Source organism: Lepidochelys olivacea (genome assembly GCF_965140295.1).
Source record: "Lepidochelys olivacea isolate rLepOli2 genome assembly, chromosome: 21".
In the NCBI taxonomy this organism is placed as follows: Eukaryota; Metazoa; Chordata; order Testudines; family Cheloniidae; genus Lepidochelys; species Lepidochelys olivacea.
Genome location: NC_140431.1, coordinates 8,968,771 through 8,995,342, shown reverse-complemented (window position 1 = coordinate 8,995,342; position 26,572 = coordinate 8,968,771). Strand labels below are relative to the sequence as shown.

Genomic DNA, 26,572 nt, shown 5'->3' with positions numbered 1-26,572 from the left:
TCTTTACAGGGCTTCTGACAGTCACTATTCAGCACCCGTGACAAAGGGCAATAATTATAGTCCAGTTCCTCTCGTTGATTTCTTTGCAGAAGGCTAGCGAGCTCCAGCTTCAAAATCAAAACCTGCAGAGGAATGTAAAGCTCTGGAACAGCTGTGCCAACAGCACCATCTTGTGCTCCTAAGTCACAAGTGCAGTATGTTTCAAATGCAATAATCGTGCACCTGTATAAATAAGGATCCGGTTTTTCTCAGTGACAAGCATCAAGGGGCAAAAATTACATCCTGGAAATGATCCTGAATTATAGATACGGATACAGATTTCTCTACCACCAGGCATATTTGGATGTCAGGGTTACATTCGTGCATAAAGACTGTAGCATCATTTGAGAAAACATGCATGGGAGGAGAGGTGTGTAAAAAAGCATCTGACAAATGGAAGGACAAATTGAAGGGGATGATCCTGATCCCATTGAACTCAAAAGTACCTGTGGCTGATGGCAGTCAGGATTCGAACACTAAGTCCACCGGTCACATAAAGTGTCCCAGAACTACTGACTCCTGGGACCGGCTTTCAGCAGAGCTCACCTCTCATTTGGGCACCCAATTAAAAAACAGACTTTTAGCCCACAGCAGCTCCCCCTTGTGACACTCATGGCCAGATTTTCAAAAACTCAGCACATGCAGGGCTCTTCCAAAAACCTGGCTACATATCTAGGCATCTAAATAGTTTCACAGAATATTAAGGCCAAACCACTTAGTCTGACCCTCCTACATATCCCAGGCCATTCAGTTTCCCCTTAATACCCCTATGCTGAGCCCTAAGACTTCAAGTAAACTAAAGCATTTTAGTCCTCAGGCAACTGTACTGTTGGGCACTGGTGGCACCTTGGTCTCTCGTCTCTGCCTGGTGCACCCAAGACCCCTGCAATGTCAGGGAACTGACTAGGTGAAAAATGCCCAGGTGATCCCAGCAGACAAGTCACACCCTGTGCCACAGGGAAAGGTGAAAAAAAATCTGATTCCTGCTAATCTGACTTGGGGGGAAAATTCCTTCCTGACTCCAAATCTGGTGACCAGAACTCTCTGGAAAAATCTGTCCCAGATTACGGGATATGAACCCTTCTGAAAATTCTGGCCCACGTGACCTTGGACAAGTCACTTCCCTACTCTGTGCCTCAGTTTCCCCCTCTGTAAAATGAGGATAAGTGATACTGATTTGCTTTCATAAACCACTGAGATCTCTGGGATGACAGCCACTGTGAAAATGCATGGGATCATCATGGTTGCTGTCCTTCGCCCCACACAAATAAACCCCTACACACGGATACGCTGTAAATAAATATATTTTAATGATTTTTTCCCATTCCAGTTCATTCTTTTGTACATTTATTTATAAAACAGTAGTAAAATTTTTGAATCAGAGCACAGTGCATTAAAAAACAAAACACAAAAGATAAAAAAAATCCACGACTGTTCTCTCATGGCATGGGGAGCACCCCACTTCTCACGCTGGCTGGAGCAGGGGATAATGCTGAGGCATGTTCTGCATCCCATAGCCATGAGCCGAGCGCAGTATATACTGTATCTGACAGACATTGACCCCATTCTGCATACAGCACACACCACAACTCACAGTCCATGAAGCATGCCGCACTACGGTATATACTATTGAGGAGGAGCACTTCAAGAAATGTCTGGCTAAGATGTTCCAAAGTGACCAGTGATTCTGGGTACCCAACTCAAGGCATCTTAAAGGGGCCTGATTTTCAGAGGGTGGGGTGCTCAGCACTGTCTGAAAATACAGCACCCAAAGTCACTAGTCTCTTTTGCAAAACATGGCTTCCAAGCTTTGCCCTCCCAAATTCACATGCTTTTCTGAGATGGTTGGGCCCGCATCCTATCAGAAATCTTATGATGTCAGATCTTCCCACACAAATCTTGGTTTCGGTCAGATTGCAGATGCTGCAACAGACCAGGAAAATCTTTCCACTAGATGACATCACTTCCTGTCCCACCCACCAACAGACAGGAAGCGTAAAGGCATGCCACGGTTTTAGACCTCAAGAACAAAAAAGCCAAGTGATTCAAGCTGACATCTTAAGTGAAGGTTACATATGTGCCCATCCCTAGTACATACCGTGTCCTGAAGCCACTCAAGCGCACGGCATAATGCACACGATATACTGCATCCTGTGTTTGCTGAAGCATGCCGCGAATAGTGCACAGTTATAACAGAATCAACCTGCTGTGGGTTCAGAAAGAGCTTTGGATTCAAACCAGGCAGTTTTATTTTCCTCTAAGGGACTCTTCTTATGAGAACGTCTGAGCAACAAAGCACACTAGGCATGTCTAGGTACGTTCCTCTCAGCCCACTGGCTATGGCTCCACCAGGTCTTCCAAGAATCTGACTCTCATCCCACTGGGCACAGCTTCCCACCTGCCTTTCCTGGAACCTTACCCTAGCTCACTGGCAAGAACGTCACCAGCTCTTCCTAGACTGGCTCGGACCATGCACCAATTCCAGTATCTGCTGGATTTTTAGCCTACATCCTGCAGGTCTACATGTGTGAGGCTCTGCAGACAAGCCATGTATCCATAGGCACTTAACAAGGATCTATAAGGTTCTACAAGGTCTGCTGCAGAGGATGCATGCTGCCTGCCTGCAGGCACTTAGCAGAAGTCCCCAAGACTCTCCGGGTGACTGTTCAAATGTGTACAGGGACACAGTGCGTCCACACAGACACTTGTGTTGCGTAACGGAGTCTATAATGGCTGTATTGGCGGATGAATATCCACAGGCACTTAACACAAGTCTATAGGGCTCCAGGGGCCCTGCTCTGAAGGACTATTCCTGTTCATAGGCACATAATAATGGTTACTTGGAGGCAGCCCTCGCCTTGGTTTAACATGGCAAAACGGACACTCCCATCGCTCGTCCTGCAGCCCCCACTCACTGAAAGAGCCACAGAAAATCCTGGCCGCTCACCTCCCCCCGAGACCCTGCATTTATGCCACTGACATTTGCAAGAGCTCCCCTTGCTGGACGGCTATCTCGGGGCAGTGCTTAGTCGTTCCCTCTCCTGCTACCAAATATACGGGAAAGGGAACATAGGCTAGGGACATCCCTTTCCCCTGTTCTTCACTGACTCTCCTGACTGCCAGGGGCTGGGGATCGCCCATCTCAAAAGGGGAAAGAGGTGCTGCCCTCTCTCCCCCACTTTCTCTCACTCGCTTTCTTTACCATCACATGCAAATGTCACTTCCTACTGGCACTTCTCATTGTCAGCTGGGGAGCTGCCTACACCCTGGAGATCATCTCACTCCCATCACAGACTCGCGCTTGCCCCAGAGCTGTACCCTATGGTCACGCCCACACTCAGCACCCTATGATCCAATTCACGAGCTCTTTCCTTCTCAGGGAGTTGGCAGGTTGAGTTTTCCCTTGTGATTTTAGGTCCTGGCCCAGCACCAGTCCCCAGGGTTTGAAGTCAAGGGGGCTGTGCGTGCGTGCGCACAGGGGTCCCACCTGTGCAGCTCTCAGTGCAGAATCAGGGCTGGAGATGGGGCCTGATCTATACAGCCTGGATCTCAGCACTCCTGAACTTTGAGGATTGGGATCCAGACATTACTAATAAAAGAAAGATATTACATCATTCTCCAGTAACGGCCCCAAACACTACCATTTGCTGTAGCCTTCCTGCAACACTTAGGGCAGTTACTGGGGTATAATGTGGTATCATTACTAGAGCTGTCAATTAATTGCCATTAACTCATGCAATTAACTCAAAAAAATTAATCGCACTGTTAAACAATACTAATTGAAATGTATTAAATATTTTTGGATGTTTTTCTACATTTTCAAATATATCGATTTCCATTACAATGCAAAATGTAAAATGTACAGCGATCATTTTATATTATTTGTATTACAAATATTTGCACTGTAAGAATGATAAAAGAAATAGTATTTTTCAATTCATCTCATACAAATACTGTAGTGCAATCTCTATCGCGGAAGTGCAACTTTCAAATGTAGTTTTTTTGATTACATAACTGCACTCAAAAACAACAGTGTAAAACTTTAGAGCCTACAAGTCCACTCACTCCTACTTCTCGTTCAGCCAATCGCTAAGCGAAACAAGTTTGTTAACATGTATGGGAGATATTGCTGCCCACAACACTTTCATTGCAAATTTGACAAAATGCAAAGAAGATACCAATGTAAAATTTCTAAAGATAGCTAGCACTTGATCCTAGATTAAAGAATCTGAAGTGCCTTCTAAAATCAGAAGGATGGAGGTGTGGAGCATGTTTTCAGAAGTCTTAAAAGAGCAACACTCTGATGCGGAAACTACAGAATCCAAAACACCAAAAAAGAAAATCAACCTTCTGCTAGTGGCATCTGACTCCGATGATGAAAATGAACATGTGTCGGTCCGCACTGCTTTGGATCGTTATCAAGCAGAACCCGTCATCAGCATGGACGCATGTCCTCCGGAACAGTGGCTGAAGCATCAAGGGACATGTGAATCTTTAGCACATCTGGCATGTAAATATCTTGCGACGCCGGCTACAACAGTGCCATGCAAATGCGTGTTCTCACTTTCAGGTGACATTGTAAACAAGAAGCAGGCAGCATTATCTTCTGCAAATGTAAACAAACTTGTTTGTCTGAGCCACTGGCTGAACAAGAAATAGGACTGATTGGACTTGTAGGCTCTAAACCAGGGGCGGCAAACTTTTTGGCCTGAGGGCCACATAGGGTTTCCGAAATTGTATGGACGGCCAATTAGGGGAGACTGTGCCTCCCCAAACAGCCAGGTGTGGCCCAGCCCCTGCCCCCTATCCAACCCCCCCGTTCCCTGATGGCCCCACTCCAGGACCCTTGGTCCCATCCACCCCTCCCTGTCCCCTGAATGCCCTCCACAGCCCCATCCAACCCCTCCTCTCATTCCTGACTGACCCCCCGGGACTCCTGCCCCCGTTCAACCCCAATGTTCCCCACTCTCTGACCGCCCCGACCTCCCCTGCCCTTTATCCAACCCCCTCTGCTCCCTGCCCCCGACCACGCTGCCTGGAGCGCCGATGGCTGGCAGGGCTACAGCCGCACCACCCAGAGCACCAGGACAAGCAGCTGCACCACCCGACTGGAGCCAGCCACGCCACAGTGCAGCACAAAGCACCAGGTCAGCCCGCAGCTCTGCAGCTGCGCTACCCGGAAAAACCTCGCAGTCCCGCCGCCCTGAGCATTGCACCGGCAGCGCAGTGAGCTTAGGCTGCGGGTGAGGGGGAACAGCAGGGGAGGGGTTGGGGGCCAGCCTCCCGGGCCAGGATCTCAGGGGCTGGGTAGGAGGGTCCTGCGGGCCGGTTGTGGCCCGCGGGCCGTAGTTTGCCCACGTCTGCTCTAAACTAAAGTTTCACATTGTTTTATTTTTGAATGCAGGGTATTTTTTGTGCATAATTATATATTTGTAAGTTCAACTTTCATGCTAAAGAGATTGCACTACAGTACTTGTATTAGGTGAACTGAAAAATACTATTTGTTTTTTACAGTGCAAACATCTGTAATCAAAAATAAATATCAAGTGAGCACTGTACACTTTGTATTCTGTGTGGTAATCCAAATCAATATATTTGAAAATGTTGAAAACATCCACAAATATTTAAAGAAATGGTATTCTGTTATTGTTTAACAGTGCAATTAATTGCATAATTATGCGGTTAAATTTTTTAATCGCTTGACAACCCTAATCATTATTAAAGATTTCCCCATCTTCCCCACATGCCCCTTAGGCTCTTACTGTAGAATACTGTTGTCTATTCTTTTAAATAGAAGTGATCTTCCCCGCCCCACCTCCTCCTCTTCCCCACCCCAATTCCCCTTGCGGCTGTGCCGACATCAACAGCACTGAGAAAGCAGAAAACAATTCAGCTACAAAGCTGTGCAAAGAAACTCTTCGGGGGGTGGAGGGGAGGGATGGACTCTTAGAAGCCAAAGAGCCCTGGCTAAGATTCTGGCAATCGTTACCAATGTACAATCATCCTCCTGCTTCACACCAGGGTGGCTGCCCTGTTACCCAGTCTCTACGCGTGGGCCCAGATACAGGTTTATATTAAGGATCCAAAAGACACGGTATAAAGACCGATTTGCCTTCTGTCTGAAAAGCCCCAGCTCCGAATTATGATGACACGAATGGGGTCAGGAGCCAGTGCTGGTCATTTTGAAGGAGTTCTCGATTCCATTCTTAATGGACCAAACCTTGTTTTGGTCAGGGATGGAAATATCCTCTTCCAATCAGCGAGAACATGGCTTGCGTTGCCAGAAACTTGGAAGCAGACATGGAAGCAACTGGGGGCGAGGGGGAAGACGGAGCCACAATGAGGACACAGAACAGCCCTTTGCCGAAACAGTATAATTCCTCACTGTTTCCTTTTGAGCTCAGCAGGGTTAATTTCCGTGGTTTCTAGGACACCACGCCTAGCAAGAGAGATTCCAACCTGAATATGAAGACACAGGAAGTCGAAGAGGGACTTGTTGGAGGGAAGAAGTTGTTTTTAATGTTCCCTGGCAGTTCCTCGTCAAATGGATATTGGTTCTGGGATCAACCTCAAGACAGGGTGGCATGGGTTGGAGGAGCACCTACACGAGAGATTTAGAACACCAGTTTCCCCATATCACTGAGCTCCTCAGTGCTGCCGGAGAACCCTGTAGAACAGAGACCTTGTTCTCCTCCTCTTCAGAGCCAAGCTCACTGAGCCGTGAACTCAGATTCCCCCTCCATCCCTCCCCCCACACCCCACATAACTTTTCCCAGCTTCTATCCATGGCTGGGTTTGTGCTCTTTAAAGGGCAGAAAAATTCCCTCCCATGGATGTTTCAGCAGAAAGCGTTTGGATCCAGATCACTTGACCTCGTGTGGCCATCTTCCACGCGTTCGTGATGACACTGAACACGCTGAGCCAAACCCAGAGGCCCCTTAACTCAGGCAAAGCCTCCCACTGGCCCCAATGGGTGGCTTGCCTGAGTAAAGACTGAGAAAGAAAACAACTCAGTCAGGTCTTTCACTTATTTCACTGGGAGCAGAGGGCACTCAAAGCCTGCCAGGATTTGGCCCACTGAGTGTTTTAACGGAAGACGGGCTCTAAGCTCACCCTGACGATAACAATCAGTTATTTAGGGTGCCTTCCATGAGCTTGATTTGCTAGGTTCAGGCACTGGGGATGCTGGGTGTGAGGGTCCCAACTTGGAGGTTTCAGTGTACAGAGGCGCATTCAAACCCCCTTTCCAGGTGTGGTTCATAGTGGAGGTTCCCCCACACACATGCCTCCACGTCTCAGGTTCAGATTTAGCCCAACGCGATACTCGGTAGTCACAAGTCACTCAGGGCACGTCTAGGGTGCAGATGGGAGTGCGCCTGCCAGCCTGGGCAGGCGAACATGTGCTCGCTCTGCTCCAGCTAGTGCACTAAAAACCAGTGTAAATGGCACGGTAAAGCAGCAATGAGTACAAGCTCGTCTCAACCCCTGGGTCGCGATGCAACCAGCACACTACTGTTCTTAGCTCCTGCTAGTGTGAGCCCAGCTAGCACGTCTGCCTCGGCTGGGAGGCTCGCTCCGGCGAGGTTGACCAGATGTCCTGATTTTATAGGGACAGTCCTGATATTCGGGGCTCTGTCTTATACAGGCGCCCATTACCCCCCACCCCAATTTTTCCACACTCGCTCTCTGGTCACCCTCAGGTGCATTTGAAAAAGCCGCCCAAGTGTTTAATAGTGCAAAATGGCCAGCACCATAAAGTGAGGGTGCAAAGCCAGAAGCTGGTGTCCGGAAACACCAGTGTGGGTTTAGTTGCACACTGATGGTTTTGACTGAATATCACTTGGAAGTTTTGGGATTCATCTGAACAGAGTGAGAGGAAGCAGAGATGGGCCCAAAACGGCATCCCAACCCCCTCCACGCTTTTGAGGGTTAGGAACCCACTTCTGAAGTTGGAGGCTCGGTCCCATCTCTCACGGGGCGGAAGTTGAGTGGGACTCAGTAGGTCCACTCTCAAAGCCGGTGCCTTTACAAACCCCGGTGACAAATAAATGAGGCTGTTGCATCCCACTCCTGCTCCCAGCTTTGAAAGTGTCCCTCTGGTATCACTAAATAATTTGTTCAGATTGCCCTCCTCCTCCTCCTCTTCCCCCCTGCAGCCTTCTTACCCAGTGAGCCTTGAGAAACACACCTCCCCTACTCCATGACGACTAGGGACACCACACCCTCCCTTGGGAAAGCTGCACATCCCTGCCCGAAAAGGGAAGGGGAAGCCTAATGCGGGAACATGGTACAAGGCAGCCTCTGCCGACGTCTTCAGAGCAATAGCGCCAGGGCTGGGGAAGACTTTAAGGGAACGTGGGTCACGTGGTGAAGCTTGGCTGGATGCACATTTGCAGCAAGGCGCTCTGAGCGACAAGCCCCCTGTTAGCCTCCGCTGGGACTTGAAGGCTCCTTCTCATACCTGATGGCCTGGCTTCCAGCCTCCACTCCTGCACTGCGTGCGGCTTGTGGGAAGCTTAGCTGAAAGGCAAGGCAGCTGGGCTGTAAATCTAGGGTCATTCCAAGCCAGGGAGCTCCGCTCAGTTCATGGCAAAGCAAGAAAGTTTGCAGATCAAGTTGTAGCAACAAGGGTCTGACTTTCCCAGTGACTGTGACAACGCTTGCATAGAGAAATGTATTTCTACGTAGGCTCAAGTGTGGGTTGGGGTCCTCGTGAGTGGGTGGGGGGGATGTGTGTCTTCACAGACAAGCCTCACTCCTCGTCCTTTCCCCCAGGCTGCGAACGGCTCGTTGTCACAGCATGTCAGCATCCTCCATGCTGAAGCTGCTCCTGCGACTGCTGGCCTTGGAGGCCTCAGGGGACATGGCGGAGAACAAGGGGTCAGAAGCCAGAGGTAACATGGTGTCCTCCATCAGCATCAAGTCCAGCTCCTTCTTGGATAAAGAGGGGAAAGAGACATTGTGGCTGGGGTCCAGCTGGTCGCGGAACCCTCTGGAGCCATCGTCAAAGCTCAGGCCGTGGGTAAAGTCCAGCTGGTAGGGAGACGGAGGTAGCAACGGCAGCTGCTGCTGCGTCTCCTGGTCTGGAGGTAGCTGGGGCTGCTGAGGCTCCATCGACCCGTCCTCTCCAGTCCCTTCTTGCTTCACGACCTGCTGAACTAGTTCTGCCATGTTCACGCCGGAGGGCGAGGCGGCAGGCAGCCCATGGAGGCGCGCCTGCATCTCCAACTCCTGTAGGACAGAGCACACAAACCAGGAGTCCTTATGAGGGGCACCAACACCACCATAACAGGGAGCAGGAGGGAGCCAAGATGGTCTCGCCCCACTAACTGCTCTGTGGGGAACCCTCCCCTAGCCTGAAAGCTGAACTGACACAATCCAGCAGCCAGAAACAATGGGTGAAAGGCACCAGGGTCATGTTAAGGACCAGAGGGTTGACAAAGTGCAGACGCTACAGGCCAAGACTGTCCGAAGCGACTGGTGATTTTGGGCCCCCAACTTGAGATGCCTTCAAGGGGCCTGATTTTCAGACAGGGCTGAGCACCTGCCCCTCTGAAAATCAGGACCGTTTCAGATGTCTTAAGTCAGGCACTTTTGACCACTTTGGCCCTGGCCGCCACCCACTTCAAGAAGGCAAATAAGAACCACGGCTCCCAGAAGCCCTAACAGCATTTTTGTGGTTACTCCCACCTCTCCCCATGGCCACTAAGCATGGTTCATTTCAAATCCTCGAGCAGCTCCACCCCTTTCGAACATCCTTCTCAGGGGACTGAACTGGTGACAAGGCCAGATGGAAAAGGCAGGCAGACAGACAGGGGCCTTGGGAGAGGGGTGAAGAGATTCCAAGAGAGACAGCGGAAGAGAAAGATAGCAAACTACACAAAGACAGGGGATACCCAGGGAAATAAAGGAGGAGGAAGAGGCAAAGAAGAAAACAGCAATTCAAACTTTAATCCATAAAGTCCCCAGTCCCTGCCAGGTTTTCTATTTCGTAGGCTGAATTCCAGTGATCAGCGACCCAAGGATAAGGTGAGGCGGACATTGCAGGCTCAGTGCTTTAGTGCAAGCAGGCTGCTCGCTAACCTACATGAAATCCCTGGCTAAAGCTGGCGTCAGCATCCCTATCCAGGTAGCACCAGGTACCATAAACCCTAGGTCAATCTTTCCAAACCTGGCGGCCTAGTGAGCCTCCTAAATCCACACTGAGGCTCCTAAAAACCTCTCTTTAGGTGCCCAGAGATGGATTTGGAGCCTGCCATTAGCAAATAGGTTTGAAAGTGTTAGCCCAAGTGCCACAGCCTGGGAAGCACAGGCCTCCCCACGGCAGGGACAGCTACAAACACAGCAAGCCTGGCTCCCACGCGAACGCCAAGAGTTGCAAGTGTTCCTTGTTTTGAATGGAAGCACTCCCAAACTAGCTCGTCCCTGCCACTGGTGGGAACCGGTCAGCTGCAAGCGGAGGGCCTGATCTGCAAAGCAGCACTCACAAGTCAATGGAAATGGCCCAGGTGAGGAAGAGGGTAGGCAGGAGCAGGCCCCTAAAGGACCTGCATGTCTGCAATAAGTAAGCTGTGCAAACAGCATTGCTAGGGGCCTGATGCAAAGCCCACTGAAGTCAATGGGAACCTAGCCAGAGACTTCACTAGTTTTGGCCCAGTGTGTGCATGGAGCATCTCAAAGGGGCAGAAATGAATCTCAGGTGATGCCAGTGAGAGTCTGGACGGACTCCATCTAGGTCAATGAAGATGCTCTAATTTCACAGCCTTAAGGGAGAACAGAATCTTGCCCAGACTCCCTGTGAAGGGGCAGGAACAAGATTTGAGCCCCTGAAGGTGTTTTAAGGTACATCTACACCAAGAAAAAAACCCAAAACCTGTGGCACCTAGTCTCAGAGTCCGGGTCAACGGCATCAGACTCGCGGAGCTAAAGATAGCAGTGTAGGTCAGGCTGGAGCCTGCCCTCCAATGCCCTTTCCTGCACAGGGTTTCAGAGCCTAAGACTGCATGGCTACACTGCAATTTTTAGCATGCAGCTCTAGCCACGTGAGCCCAAGTCAACTGACCCAGGTGACCCACGGCCGTGTCGTGGGTCTCTTATTACAGTGTGGATACATCCTCAGGCTGGGTTAGAATGGAGGGACAGGGGGAAGATGGGAACACACCTGGATACGGATCAATAACTGCTTATTCGTCATTTCCAGACGCCGAGAGTGATTCTCCAGATCCCGTGACCTCTGCAGGTCCTTTTGCATCCTCCTGATGTAATCAACCGAGGCCTTCAGGATCGTCCCTTTGTTCCAGCGAACATCTCTAGGGTACCACATGGGAGAAGTCATTACAATCTGTGCTGTTCGGGCCTTGGAGTTGGTTAGAAGGAGCTGACAAGTTCTAACGAGCACTGCTGTACTGAAATGCCTCTCTGCAAATGTAATGCCCTGAATTACCTCCTGGACACACTCATGTAGGGAATGGCACTGGCCTGGGTCAATACACACACGCCATTATCCCAGCCTCTGAAAACACCAAGCACCAGACTCCTAGGGAATCCGATGTGGGACCAGACACTGACACCCAACCGGCCAGTATCAAAGCAGTTGCCCAGCTGGAAGATCAGATGAAGGAATGAAAATTCTCCATGTGTGAAACAGAATCTGGCTCAGCACTGGAACAACCCGTTACTAGGAAACGGCAGACAATCATCTACATCTAGTCCATCCCTGGCCAGAGCAGGCTTGATCTCCACAGTAAATTTTCAGGTGCCTTGTCCAGTCAAGTTTTACAGGTCAAACAACGGGACTCCCACTGTTTCTCCGGGACGAACACTCAACAGTTGCAATTAGAAAGTTTTCTCCTGATCTACAGAATAAGGTTCATCCCCCAGGGCCACACCATTTGGACCATCCTTAACAATTCCTCTGCCACGCACCATCAAATCCACGTGGGATATGTAAGACAAGGCGACTTGTACCGCTTGCAGTGATACTTACAGATCATTGGCTTTTGGGATCAGCATTCCAAGTTCTTTGATGCGATCGTTGATGTTAAACCTTCGTCTTCTCTCAACTAAAGAGAGGGAAGGGAAAGAGAGAGTTGGAAACTGACCCACGTTTAGGAATTTGGGACCAGCCTCAACTCTCTGCAGCCTGTACCACTCTCAGTCCCCACTGTCCCCAACCTGGATTATGGAAATCACCAAGTTCCCCAGAGAGATTCTCGTCCCTTGTTCTCCTTACCCAGCTTTGGACCGAGGGACTAGGAGAGCCATTCAGAAGCTGGCCTGTCCTCGTCACCCAAACATGCATCCTTCAATTCTGGAGGACTGCAGTTTACATGTGATCGACTTCACAGGCACAGGGCAGTCGGAGGTGGGGTGGCAAAGGTCTAGATGGGGAAACATTCAGTGGGCGAGGGACAGTTTAGAGAGGAGGGTGGGTTGCAAGAGCTGTTGGGAGAGATGGGGTAGTGTAGAGCCATATTGGATGGGAGAGAAGTGGTTGAAGGTAGCATGCGGTGTCATAGGAGGTACTGGGTATGACAAGGGGGCTTGGAGGTGGGGTGGGAGAGACTTAGGATGCTATTTAGCATAGGAAGTTATTGAGACCAAGAGCTTAGCACTATTCAAACAAACAAAGGATGAGACATTTTGATGGAGAAAGAGAACATTAGAGTTACATTAGACATGGTACCAATATCTATGGGATACAAACCCTCATATTTCAGGCCGCAAGCTAGTGGTGAGGGCCTGACAGTGCTCATGAAGAAACTTCCCTCTGAACAGGTTATCCCATAACTGTCCAGAAGATACTGTCTGATCTTACTTCGATTGTAAGACCTTTGTGGCAAGAACTGTCTCTTTGTTCTATATGTACAGCCCCTAGCGCAATGGGGGCTTGGTCCATGGCTAGGGACCTGAGGCACTACTGCAATAAAAATAAAATAATCACAATAATGAGGTTTCTTTTACTTTCCTCTGAAGCATCTGGGACTGGCCATTGTCAGCCAGGATACTGGGTTAGGTGGAGCTCTGCTCGGAGATGCTGTGGGGATCCCTGTATGCCATGCACAAGAGGTGCGAGGTGGAATGGGCTGTTCAGACAGATGAGCAGGATGAAGGCAGAGTGAAAGGGAAACCAGCGATACAGACAGAGGTGCCTCCAGGAAAAGAATGGGGGTTGGGCTGAAGGGAACTAGGGCAGGAGACCCAGCCATACAGCTAGAATGAACCATCCACTCACTCAGGTTGTGATTGTCCTTCTTCTGACGCTCTTTAGCCAAGGCACGACTCTCGGCATCTACAAGAAAGACCCAAGAGGTCACACCACGCTTGTTACAAAGCCGTGTTTTCTCCCCACCTCTCCCAGCATCACTCAGTACGTAACGTCAAACAGAGTGGGCAGGATTCTGTTTGACCCGCACCCCGCGTAACCCTCGCTACCATCAGTGGCACGAGCATTGATGCAGGATTTGGCCCGACCTGACAGACACGGACACACACATAAGCTGCAGTCAGAACTCACATGCGTTACCTGTCAGGTCTCTCTTCTGAGTGAGGTCGGCAGGGCATGAACTGCTGGTGACAGCCACCAGGGAGGCCGTCAGCTGGGGGTCACCACTATATACATTCATGTGACTGCTGGACATTGGAAGCTGAAAAACAAGGAAGCACATGATTAGTATGGTTCTCATCCAGGAGGAGGAGCAGCGGGAGATGGGATCAGGGAGTTAGAAAGCTGGCTCAGGGCTGGATCTCCAGTAAGATTCCAAATCACAAGGCCTGGCATGAAGGGCACCACAATCTAGGGGCTGAGCATGCAACTGGGAGCTGGAAACTGCTGGTTTCTACTCCCCTGCTCTGCCACTGACTCTCTGTGGGACCTTAGGTGAGTCACTTCACCCCTCTGTGCCTCGGTTTCCCTATGTGCAAAATGAGGACAAGGCTACTGACCTAATTCACGAGGGGCAGGGCAGTGATGGCTTGGACACTGAATCCATCAAGCTGAGATTTTCTAAGGGAGGAATTGACTTTCACTGGGCACTAGGCTCTAACTCCTAGCTCTAACTCTAAGCCCCACTGAAAATCCCAGCTATAAACATTGACAAAGCGCTAAGTAGCCTCATTGCCGCATGATACGTTCTCACGGTGGGACGCTAAGTGATGGAAAGGGAGGAGGGTGTTAAAAATCAATCAATCTTCACCTTGCTATGGTGCCTTCCATCCAGTGACAGAATCTCAAAGCACAATCAAGAAAGCCTCACCATGCACCCTGGGAGTTAGATATCCTTAGCCCTATTTTACAGATGGCAACACTGAGAGGTAAATGGACTCGCTCATGGACGTGCAGTGGCTGAATCAAGAACTGAAACCAAGACTCCCAATTCCCCTGCTCTAATCACCAGACTGCAATCCTCACAGTCAGGCCAAAAGTTCAAGTGATAGCAGCCTGTGCTGGGAGTTCAGGCCTCAAACCCTGCTGAGTTTGCACAATGGGGGACAGTCACGGATCTCTTACGCCCTCCCAGCCCTTTGGGGCTCATTTAAAAGCAGAAGCCTTAAGGAAAGGGCTCGTGGAGTCTCATAGCAGTCAGTCATGCTATTGCACTGCTTTCCCCTCCCCCAGCCCACACACAGCAATGCCAACCGATGTTTACAGTCTCTAGGTCAGGCTGCAGCCAGCTCAGACTAGCACTGGCTGCTGACTTACTAGGCAATAATAATCACTACAACTCTAGGGGCTGGGCAGGGGGAAAGAGGCTCAGCCAGTTTGTACACACCATGACGCATGATTTCCCACTGCCTGCCGGGTGCTGGGCTGACATACAGAGAGCGTGCAGCAAAATCCCAGGTTACGGCCTTGACAGTCAGTAGCAACCATCAATGCAGGGACACCCCAGTTGCCAGCTTCTCTGTTCCAGCCGAACTCCGCTCAGGGCAGGAATTGAGGGGGCAGGTGGTAAAGGTGGCTTCATGCCTCCAGTGAGCCTCCCTATATTTTGAGACCAGCCAAAAGCCTGTCTGACCCCCAGTGTGAGTTAGAGCAGCCTCAGTAGCTGCTCTAGCTTACACTCTGCTCCCCACAGCCCCGAGGCTAGACCGCACTAGCGTACAGCGGTTACCCTGGCTCTCGGCCATCAATGGAAGGGGCGGAGAGCCACGGACAATCCAGCCCAGAGGGTATGGATAGCACAGTCACCCTCTCCCTGCGGCTACCCTTTGCTGGAAGAGCTCCGTTTCCCCATACCCTCGAGCACATATACTCTAACAGTTCCCTGGCCAGCACATGTCAAATGCAGGCTCCTCCCCTCCCTCCACAGTCAGGATAACAGGCCAGAAGTCAATCAGAGACACTCACGGTGTTGGGCATGTGCATTTCCGGGTTAATATAGCCCAAAACATCATCCAGACGCATGATGTCATCAATGACCTCGTCTATCTGGAAGAGAAAGTTGCATTCTGACAAAGCACACGGCTGGAGATGCAGGGTCACTGGGCAAAAACAAGACAGCTGAGGGTTTCCTCAGTTCCATGGTTTCATTTTTGATGCTATGAGCTGCCTTGTCCATGAAATGCGCTACATCTAGCTAAATATTTATATCCTATGTCCCACCGTGCCTCCTGCTGGGAAATCCCAGCTCTCCGCTCTGCTCCTTATAGTGCCTCCTGCTGAGAGAAGCCAGGACTGGAGAGATCCTGATCACATGCCGCTTTTAAATCCTTCACTTCCTCTCCCCTATTCCATCCTGCTGCTCTATAAAGCCAAGCAATTTCCTTACCTCCCTCTCCGGGTTGGAGCTGATGTTGAGCATGGCCATGGGGCTGTTGGGAGCGCTGTTGCCAGCTGAAGAGGACATGACATGGCCGGGCCGGACGCCCGGGGAGGCAGCCGGGGGAGGCTTTGGAGAGTGCCGGACGGGGCTGATGTGAGAAGCAAACTTATTCCCGTAGGTTTCAGAGATATACTCCTGGACCTTCTTGTCCCGTGACTTCTGCAGATGATACGTGGTGGGGTTCTCCAGGTACGACTGAACCTAAAAATCCACACACCCCCCAGGCAGGGAAAAACTATTAGAGCTCTCAACACGACCAAGACTCCCTCCCCACCCCCCCCAAGGAGAGAAGAAAACAAACTAATTTGTACTGTACCTTTAAGACCTCTCCCGGCACAGACGGCGCAGACTGGAATTGGACTGGAGTGTTGATGGCAGGCGTGGGGGCCAGCGGCATCTGCTGCTGCATGTAATGCATCACCGCTTGCTGCTGCAGCCGCTCCCTCTGCTCCTCCTGCTGTGCTTGCTCCCGCATAAGCTGCATCCGCAGGCCGATGCGCGACGCCATGGCGCTAGCGTGGGGCGGGTCACGGCTTCTCCTGAGAGACATGGGATGGGTTGGACCATAGCAAAGGCTGCAACAGGATTAAGTCAAGCCCGAGGGCCCTGGCTCTAATGGCAGCACTGTTGGGGAGTGCCCGCCACCTCGCTATCTCAACATGCTTCATGTGGGGAGGGTCAGTAACGTTATCCCCATTTTACAGATGGGGAAACAGAGGCACAGGGTGGCAAAGGGGCTTGCCCGTGGCCACACAGAGTATTTTCTCTGTATGACAGCTGCATCCACAGCCAAGTGACCTCTACCACCAGTGGCCTCCCAGCCAATATCAGGGCCCCAGCATGCCGTAAGGATGGCAAGACCAGTCCTACCAAGGCAGCACCAGCCTGTGATTATTTCCTGGGCGATCACTCTGAAAAGCATGATATAAGGGTTAACTATGAGGTGATTAGGTGCCGTACGTACATGTAATGAAGTCCCTGCCTGGAAGAGCTTACAATCGAAATACAGAAGGCAAAGAAAGGATTATTATCCCTGCTTTATACCTGGGGAGCTGCAGCACAGAAAGGCTGAGTGACCTGCAGCCAGCCTGTGGTCGTGCAGAGAACTGAAGCGTGGGAAGTCAGTTCTCTAACCAGTAAGTCAAACTGCCTCCCCGAGTCAGGGAAAGACCCTCTGACTCCCAGTCAACACCGAGCAGAACAGGGCTTTGATCTTTGGGCCCCACCACAAAAATAGCCACAGCAATAAACCAACCCCCAAAAGAAGGATACACAAAAAAGCCATCAACCGTTTCCCATGACAGCTTCAAAGACTTCATCTTTCCACCTTCGGCCACTGATCTGGAATGACCCACTGCAGGCACTCGGAAAAAATAATCATCCCTAGCTCTTATCTGGCACTTTTCATCGGGAGAGCTCAAAGCACTTTATAAAGGAGGTCACTGAACAGATGGGAAAACCGAGGCACTAGGCAAGGATGAGACTTTGCCCAAACTCACCCAGCAGGCCAGTGGTAGAGTTGGAAATAGAACCAAGTCTCCTGAGTCCTCGTCCAGTCCTCTAACCACTAGGCCATGCTGCACACTCCCCATTCATTGAGCCAAACCCCTTTCCCAGGCATGCTGCCATATCAAGGGACTAAAGGCACAACCCTCTGTTAGGGAAGGGGGCAAGATGAGTTTCCAGTGATTCAGGCCTGATGTTCTCCACCCCACAGACCTCAGTAGGCCATCTTCTGCTGAGGGACTGGAAATTCAGCCAAGATTTTCAAAAATAGGGGGTCTAAAATGGGGTGCCCTGGTCGATGTTTTGGCACCTAGATAAGCAAGGCCTGATTTTCAGGAATTCCAGGTACCAGAAGGTCCTGTGGGTATAGCAGTTGCACACAGCCATGTATCTAATTGGAGCCAAGGAGCCTCAGTTCAGGCCCCTCCATTTCTTTTCAATCTTCGCCTTCGTCTCTCTGGTCCTGCTGTGCCTGGACTAGCTGCTGTCCCTGCTCTGGGAGAGGAAATGATTCAGGTCTGGACCCTGCCTGTACTCGGATGCCAGGCTCTTTCATGACAAACTTGCTCTGCCTTGCTGTCAAACCAGGGCCAGTTGGCAGAAGGAGAGAGAGCTCCTAAATCAGTGCCAGAGCCCGATAAGAGGGAGAGAAAGCAGGTGGGTGAGGAAAACCAGCAATGCATGGAATCTGTGCAGTGAGGCAAATCCAGACCCCAGCGCTCACTGACCTTTATGTGCTGGTTTCTCCTGGAAGCTGGAAATCGATGCCCTGGATTGAGGCACTTCCCAGCTCTGAGACAAGGGACCAGTCAGGGTTCCAGACATTCTGCCACCCACCCAGACCCAAGACTGCCTCTTATTTCCATGGAGAGCTTCCAGGTGATGTCTCTATTGCTACAAGAGAAACCCAAGGTCCAGGAACCCAGCTGTGGACAGAGATGGGAGCACAAAGGGAAAGCCAAGAGAATAGGCCAGATAGAGAAGAAAGAGGGTAATAGCCAGTTAGTTATTCCTGGATTTCAAGGGAAATCCCACTGATGTGCTGCTGGTGGGAGCCAAAAGAAAGATCTGTGAAGAGAAAGAACATGTTAAAAAAAAAAAAAAAAAAAAAAGACAGCCAGAGAGAGAAAGAGGAAGAAAGAAAAGAGCCTTGCACAGGAAGTGGAATGACATGGTTTAACTGTCTCTTAACTTACCTAGCATGACCCACACCCAGTCTCCCTTGTCCCCTAAACCTATAGGTGCTCCCCATAGCCTGGTGGTGGGGAGACTGTCAGGAGTCATTAAACCCAAAGCCAGAGTGAAACCTTAACACTCGAACAATGCAAACAATGCCCCTTCTGTCCCACGAGCCTGCATGCAAGAGTCTGGAGGCGAGAGAAGCAGCACGAGGTGACGGAGAGCGACGCAGCCAGACACAGACAGGGCTCTTGTTTGTCCATACAAAGGGGATGGGAGCCCATTCAGGTGCAGTGAAGCAGCGCTAAAGAAGCCTGCAGAGACGAGGGGGCTCCAGAGGGAGCCGCCCTACCTGGGACATACTGTTTCTGAAGTACTGAGTGTTACGGACTCATCCATCCTGCGAGGCAGGTACAGCTCAGTGTCATGATGCCCCTTTTTACAGATGGGGACAGGGAGTCAGTGCGAATAGAACCCAGGAGTCCTGACTTGTGACCGTCTGCTCTATCCCCTGGACAAGTGTTGCCCAAATGATGGGTCGCAGGAAGGTTCTAAGTGGGTCACCACATCTAGGGCCAGATTAACCCATCACAGGTCCTTTGCCTAAGCAAACACACACTTCCCCTGGCCCGAGGCAGAAGGGAGTTCCTGCAGGGGTGGCGTGAGCCCACCATGAGCCCAGAGCTGGGCCCAGCCCTGCGGGATAGGAGCTGCTTGGTCAGTACAGGCAAGGCTCACGGGGGTTAGGGTTGCAGTGCCGGGGCAGAGGGTGCATATCCATAATGGTGGGTCGCAAAAATAAATAAGACAAAATGCAGTTGGCGATTCACCTTAGGAAAAGGTTTGGGAACCACCCGCCCATGCAGACTGTAGAACTGAACCCAGGGGTCTTGGCTCCCGGTCCACTACTCTAATTGCTAGCTCACACTGGGATAGCCCATCATCCGTAACTTGGGGAAGATGGCAGGTGGTTCAAAGCAGAATTTTTTCTCCAGACTGCTGTGTCTGAAGACATGTGGGGGGGGAAGGAGAGAGATTCGAGATGAAGAAGGCAGGAGGTACACAATTCAGCAGCAGGAGCAGTGAATCTGGCAATGCAGGGAAGGGATGTTTCCTTGTATATTTAGGGAACTGAGAGTGATCAGGGGGACCGGGTTACCTTTCCCACTCAGTCAAGACATGCCACTCCCATGAATTGTGACACTACAAAGTGTCCTACAGAGGTCAATCCAGAGCAGAAAAGTGCAGCAGGGGGAGAGGACTTGTCTAACTCCCATCCCGCACAGTCCTGTTAGCGATTCACTTCTGACCCTTGCCTCTCTCTCTCTTCTCCAAGGTTTGCACACTCAAACACCTGGGAACCCATGATGTTGATAAACAAGGAAGCAAGAGGAAGGATGATCTTGTGTTTAAGGCACAGGCCTCAGAACCAAGACTCCTGAGCTCCATCCGTGGCTTTCGGACCATGAGCAAGTCCCCTAAGTTCTCTGCGTCTCAGTCTCCCTGTTTGCAAAGCGAGGCTATTGTTACCTATCTGATGTGGAAGGTGTGGGGTACATGGAGACACTGTCTGAACAGATATATTGTTTTTAAATACCATACCTTTACCCCCCAATACATACACACACGCACACACAGACACAAACCAGTCAACAGATCTGGATAATAATCCAGTCTAGAGGCCCAGACAATGACTTACATTTACTGAGTGTTTTTTCATTCAGAAAGGTCCCAAAGCATTTTAATATTCTAGTGGGTGGGATCACCTCAAAACTGGGCTCAGGATGGAAACTGCCTCATCCCTTTCACTACAGAGTTGCTGCTGTATTAGCAATCAATTCTCACACCACTAAAATGCAGTCACCTCTGAGGCAAAATACAGGGTGCTGTTTAAGTATGCCCAATAACAGCACTGCATTTGGGAGAAAATGGGTCCAGTGAAAACTGCAAAGAGTATTCATGGAGGCAGGATGCAATTAGCTCAAAGGGAATTTGTCCAAGAGACCAGCGCTAACATCACAACACTTGCAAAAAGAGCCAAACATGCCCCAGGGGCGATAGGGCACTGGACTACAAATCAAGAGACAGTGGGACATTCTCAGCGACGTCAAGGCCCTTCTGTGCTACTCTGCCAGCATAAAGGGGCTTTAAGTGTGTGGAAAGGGCCCCTGAGAAAAGACACTGCACGCCCAAGTGTGAGTTAGTGAAAGGGGCTCCATATGGTGGACGCTGCTCCCAGCACCTGGCATGGGGGTCAGAGGCATGGGCCGAGTGTACTGTGCTGTAATTATTCTTTGCTTCCCGTGGTCTGTATGGGACTGGGCAGATCCGTGCACGGTTCCAGAATCCAGGCAGCGCAGAAGTGGCTTAAACCCCCCTTCCCTCCAGCATGAAAATGGAGTAACTGAGAATCAAGTTCTAGGGCCTGGGCCTGGCACAGCCACTGACTTATGGTGTGACCTCAGCCAGGCAAGTCACAGCCCCACTTCGTGCCTCAGTGTCTCCCACTGGTAAAATAGGAACAATGATACTGACCCACTGTTATAAGAAACCCAAGATCTATGGGGGAAGAGAGAGATGCATCATCATCATCTATCCTTGGCTCTTATATGGCCCTCAGCGGGGCAGTATCTGAGCACCTCAGAATCTTTTTTTTAAAGCATTTCTCCTCACAACCCTCCGTGAGGCAGGGCAGTGCAGATGGGTAAACTGAAGCACAGAGATGCTAGGTGACTTGCCCAAACTCTCACAGGAATTTCCTGTGGCAGAGGAGAAAACAGAACCCAGGTCTCCCAAGTCCCAGTTCAGTACCCTAACCACTGGGCCATCCTTCCTCTCTCATGACCTACAGGTGGGCAGGGCCTGAGTCTTACATATCAGGCAAAAGACACAGTCCAAGAGTTTCAGAAGCGCAATGGCTCTCAACCTTTCCATACTACTATAATCATTTCAGAAGTCTGCTTGGTCTTGCCTACCCCCAAGTTTCACCCCACTTAAAAATTACGTGCTTACAAAATCAGACATAAAAATACAAAAAGAGTCACAGCACGCTAGTGCTGAAAAATTACTTATTCTTATTTTTACCATGTAGTTATAAAACAAATCGACTGGAATATAAATATTGTACTTACATTGCAGTGTATAGTATACAGAGCAGTATAAACAAGTCATTGTCTGTAGGAAATTTTAGCTTGTACTGACTTCACTAGTGCTTTTTATGTAGCCTGTTGTAAAACTAGGCAAATATCTAGATGAATTGGTGTACCCCCTGGCAGACCTCTGCCTACCTCTGGTTGAGAACCAGCACTAGAGCTTTGGGGGGGCCCAACTTGAGACCTCTTAAAGGGGCCTGATTATCAGACAGCGCTGAACCCCCTCTGCCCCTTTACGGTGTCTCTAACTAGGCATCCAAAAGCACAACTCAGTTTGAAAAATCGAGGCCAAGGTCCATAGGGAAAAAAAAAATCGCACCAGCTAGTAGCTTATTTGGTCTTTTTTCCATTCATTCCAGGGCACAACCTGTGCCAGCTTGATACCAATTTTTAAAGAGGGAACAAAGAACAATGAGGGTAAAGACCCTCTTTGTAAGTTAACTCACATCCTCTACCAAAAGGAATGAGGAAATATTTAAAGGGGAAACATAGAAGCCAAACAACCCGGGTTTACTTAGGAATAAATGTAGCCAGAAAAATCTGAAGGGTTTTTCCTATTTAAACAAAATACATAACGTTAGACAGAAGAGATGTGGTGGATACAATATATCTGGATTTCAATGAGGCATCTGATGCACAGTGCCACGCGATACCCTAAGGGGGAAATTAAATCAAGCTGGCTTGGACAGAAATACGATTACATGGATCAAAAGCTGGCTATTGAACGGCAAGAGGAAGGTAATTAATTATACGTGGTGGCTCATCTCACTGGGAGGGGGAGTGGTGAGAGGTGCCCATGGGGTCCCACTGGGAGGGGTATTAAGTGTCATTTTGGTTAGATGACTTTTGCAAACTAGCTAGAAGACACAGCAGAGGACATGGTGAAATGTGTAAGATGATGCTAAGCCTTGAGGCGAAGGAGAGTCAAGGGAAGTGCAGAAATAAACGCCACAGGGATGGAGAGATGATAGAGTGGCCTGGAACTAATAAAATGAGGCTGACTGTGGACACGTCCCAGCTAATGCAAGTGACGAGTAATAATCATAAACATCAAGTGTCCAGTGAGAGGAAAAGCCTTATAAAGCAGCAATGACAACAAATCGTATGTGCCCATATTGGAGGCACCCAAAAGCACTTTGTAAACGGTCTTGAAATTGCTTCTCTATTAAACAGCAGCTGTTTAAAAGCCACTCCGCAACTCTACACAGCCAGGAGACCAAGTGAAAATGAAACCCTGAACTGGAGGAGCACATTTCATGAATATACCCGGGGCACGCTTTGGCAGTGAAGTGGTTAATAATCCCTTCCACTGAGGACAGGGTGGCTTGGGGAGGCTGAGTGGAGAACAGCTGTGCAGGTGAGGGATTTCAAATCCAGCCCTTGTGAAGCTGCTTGCTCAACTTTGTGATGAGAGTAGGCCTCGGTCCATTTCCTTGCAAACCGGTATCCGCAGCACAGAACCCACCAGCACTCGCTAGCAGCAACCAGGCCAAGGACTGCCTGGACCAGAGAGGCCCAACTCCCTTCTCACATGCACAGGTGGTCCCCTTGTGTCAGGGAATAGGAGGAGTTAGAGCAGCCATTGGAGGCTCTGAATTTGCATCCCCAGCTCATGTCCAAGGCCAGCAGGGGCTGGAAGTGCCCAAAGAGGGGGAAGCTGTAGGGACAAACCTAGAGATGGGCAGGATGGGAGAGGGAGGAGTAGGAAATGAAAGCACAGAACAGGTCTCAGCCTAGGGCATTGAGTAAGCTCTGCTTCCGCTCCAGGATGAGTCTGCCTCTCTCTGCCGAAACAGAGGCCCGGTCCTACAGGATGCCGGTAGCCCACTCTGGGCCCTTCAGAGTCAGAACAGGCTATCTGCTGGGGAGGAGGGGGTCATGTGATGTGCGCCGAGCCATGACCACCCATCTCAAATTACAACACAGGCTTGTCCCTGACAGTCACTGTAAACCAGAACCTGCTTCCCTTCCTGCCCCAGGCAGAGGCTGTATGTCGCTGCAGCCCAAAGTCTACACTCCCACGGGAGCAGATCCAGGCAGTGCAGACAGAATGATGGCATCCGTCCCCCATGCCCAGCAACGTGGCCATCCATCCAGTCCAGACCCTGCTTTCAGCGACGCTGATGTAAATGTGGAATAGCTGCGCTGACTTCAGTGGAGTTACTCCAGATTCATGGCATCGCAACAGAGCACAATGCGGCCCCTCTCCATCCAGGGTCTCACATGGCCCCTTCGTCGCCATAGTAGCAGAGCCCCCAGCAACGTTTGCCTCCTCACACTGCCACGTGATGCCCAAGGGAGCCGCTCTTCCTGACTCCAGGTTTCTGGTCAGGTTTGCATTTCTCCCTCCTTGCTGATGCAACCAAGAGATGAAAGAGAGAGAGGACAAGGGGGGGGGGGGGAAATGAACTCTGTCAGGTGCCGAGTGCCTTTACGTCCCTTTGGGGGGCTGATGGTACTCAGTGCCTTTCAGGATCCAGCTTGGGATTGCCATGAAAGCATCTGAAATATCGGCAGATCAAAGACAACTGGAAGCACTGGGGAGTCTACACAGAAACATGCACGGGCACAGGCGATCAATGCACAGATGAGCAGGTAGCATGGCGGTTACCTCACACCACTGTAAAATATGCTAGGGGACAGGAAAACCATCCATTGCGTATCTTGACTGAGAACCTTATTTACATGCTGGAATAGCCCGGAGTCAGCCACCAATGCCTAGCAGTCGGTGTAGTTGGGCCAGGGCTGACCCCTATGCTTAGGCAAGTCGTGCCTTGAACGATGTTGATAAGAATGCTGTAGCTTGGCATGACTGGATTGCATACGCCAAGTAAATAAACAGAGTTTAAGCCCAGAAGAGACCACCAGATCCACCAGTCTGACCTCCTGCATATCACAGGCCATCCACCCTTCCCCCCACCCCCAAGTGCAAGCTGGGGTTTGCATCTAGTGAGCTAACCAGGTATGGATCTTGATTAGCTCAGTGGGTGCAAACTCCTGCATATCCGTCTTGACACCTAAGAGGTCACCATCATTGTTCATTATTTCTCCGCCAGCAGCGCCTAGAGGCCCTATACTAAGGTCAGAGCCGCATTGTGCTGGGGGCTGTACTTCCGCAGAGCAAACAGGCAGCCCCGGCCCCAAAGAGCTAATAAAATGAGGCTGACTGTGGACACTTCAGAGCTTGCACTCTACATACAAGATAAGAGACAACAAGCAAGAGTCAAACAATGATGATTTAGTTGGGGTTGGTCCTCCTTTGAGCAGGGGATTGGACTAGATGACCTACTGAGGTCTCCTCCAACCCTGATATTCTATGATTCTATGACTGTGATCGCTGGCCACTGGTCTCTCAGTGGGGCTGTCTGTGAGCACAGAGACGGCCTAGGACAACCAAGAAATCTGCACCACACAGTGCCTCCCTCCTTCCCCTAACTGTGAACTTGCTTTACAAGAAACAGGGGGTGGCGGTGAGCAGAGAATTCTGCTATTTCCCCTTAGGAAATTCCTCAGCCAATCACCTGAAGAGAGGGAGAGGTGAGGGTGAGGGGAAAAGGGAAGCCAAAGTGAGGGCAGGCCCCTGATGCGAAATGGGGAGGGGGAAATTAGGCCTGTTTTAAAATAGCCCAGCCGGTTCTGCTTGGCTTCACCCTCGGTAATGCTCAGCAGCTTCTGCTTTCGCTCTGACTCACCCGCAGTGTGGGGGGAGGCTAACAGGTCTGACAGAAGGAGAATGAAAACCACTGGAGTCACAAGGGCCATGAAAACTGAAGGCAGCAAGCTCAGCCTGGAGAATGGCCACCACAGACTGGGCTCTCATGAACAATCCTGAACTAAGCGGGGGGAAAGGGGGGGTCTTTCCCAGGGTGCTGCAGGATGTGGTGCTGGTGATTCACTAGGGGGCGCTCTTCCCTCCGAGAGTGAACCAAACCACTGGCCCATAGCAGTGCTTTCTTTCAGGCCAGACGCACAAGTGAGGTCCCCGCGAGCTGTGGACCATTAAAGATTCTTGTGATTCTTTGCAAGATGAGAGGCATTAGCCTCAGGGTCATCCAGTAACATCCAGAGCAAGTACCGTCTGGCTCCCTACATTCCTCAGAGAGAGACCTGTAAATCTGGCACAAAACCAGTCTATGTAACCTCTGCTACACCTTGCATCTTGTACCGCCCTCGATCATGAGATCTCAGCCCCTGAGGATCATGAATAGGTGCTAGGGTAATGCAACATGCGGCTAAATGGGAACGGGATCCCAGGAAAATGGAAAAGCAGGCCCCATTAGGGAACCCACTAACTTAGAACAGAAAGTCTCCTGGCAGGGACACTGCGTGCATAGAGCACCCAGCACAATGGGGTCCCGATCCTGACTGGGGACTCGGAGTGCTATCGTAATCCAAAAGGTATTGGTCAGATCCTCTGATGGAGACAGTTGGCATAGTCCCATTGGCTTTGCCATTTATGCCAGCTGGGGGCCTGGCCCAGACGGATGCAGGATACAGAGATAAGAGAGAGATTAGATCTAGAGACAAATAGCCATGGACAAACTAGATCGAAGTATAGAGAGACAAGGTAGATTACAGCTCAGACCATTCTCAGGTGCCAGCTCTCACCCAGCCACCTTGCCCCATTCACTCCACCACTCCAGCCAAATTCCCCACTTCTGTAACCCCTTCCCTATCTCTATTAGCTCCACCTCTCCCTGCAGCTACCATGTGATACCAGAGGGCAGAGCCCATGCCCATCTCATTGACTGGCTCCTACCCCGGAGCAGGAAACAAGTGACTCGCAGAGGTGCAGGCCCCTGGCAAGGCGGAGAGAAAAAGGGCCCTTCCTCGTGCAAGGTCTCGCCTGCACTACCGTAACCGCATCCTAGT

General features: G+C 50.5%; 1 protein-coding gene across 4 annotated transcripts in view; it reads right to left on the bottom strand.

Moving 5' to 3' along the window:
• Positions 1-5,868: 5,868 nt before the first annotated feature.
• Positions 5,869-26,572, bottom strand: part of TFEB (transcription factor EB) — a 49,431-nt gene continuing 28,727 nt past the window's right edge. For 3 of the 4 annotated variants that reach the window (XM_084610950.1, XM_084610952.1, XM_084610951.1), the window contains exons 2-9: positions 16,180-16,402; positions 15,810-16,064; positions 15,389-15,469; positions 13,556-13,685; positions 13,274-13,330; positions 12,026-12,101; positions 11,201-11,348; positions 5,869-9,270 (exon numbers count right to left, since the gene is read on the bottom strand). In XM_084610950.1, the coding sequence (XP_084467076.1) occupies positions 8,833-9,270; positions 11,201-11,348; positions 12,026-12,101; positions 13,274-13,330; positions 13,556-13,685; positions 15,389-15,469; positions 15,810-16,064; positions 16,180-16,371 (1,377 nt within the window). In that variant the 5' untranslated portion in view covers positions 16,372-16,402 and the 3' untranslated portion in view covers positions 5,869-8,832. The remainder of the gene's footprint in view (positions 9,271-11,200; positions 11,349-12,025; positions 12,102-13,273; positions 13,331-13,555; positions 13,686-15,388; positions 15,470-15,809; positions 16,065-16,179; positions 16,403-26,572) is intronic. The other variant, XM_084610953.1, reaches the window with a different exon arrangement.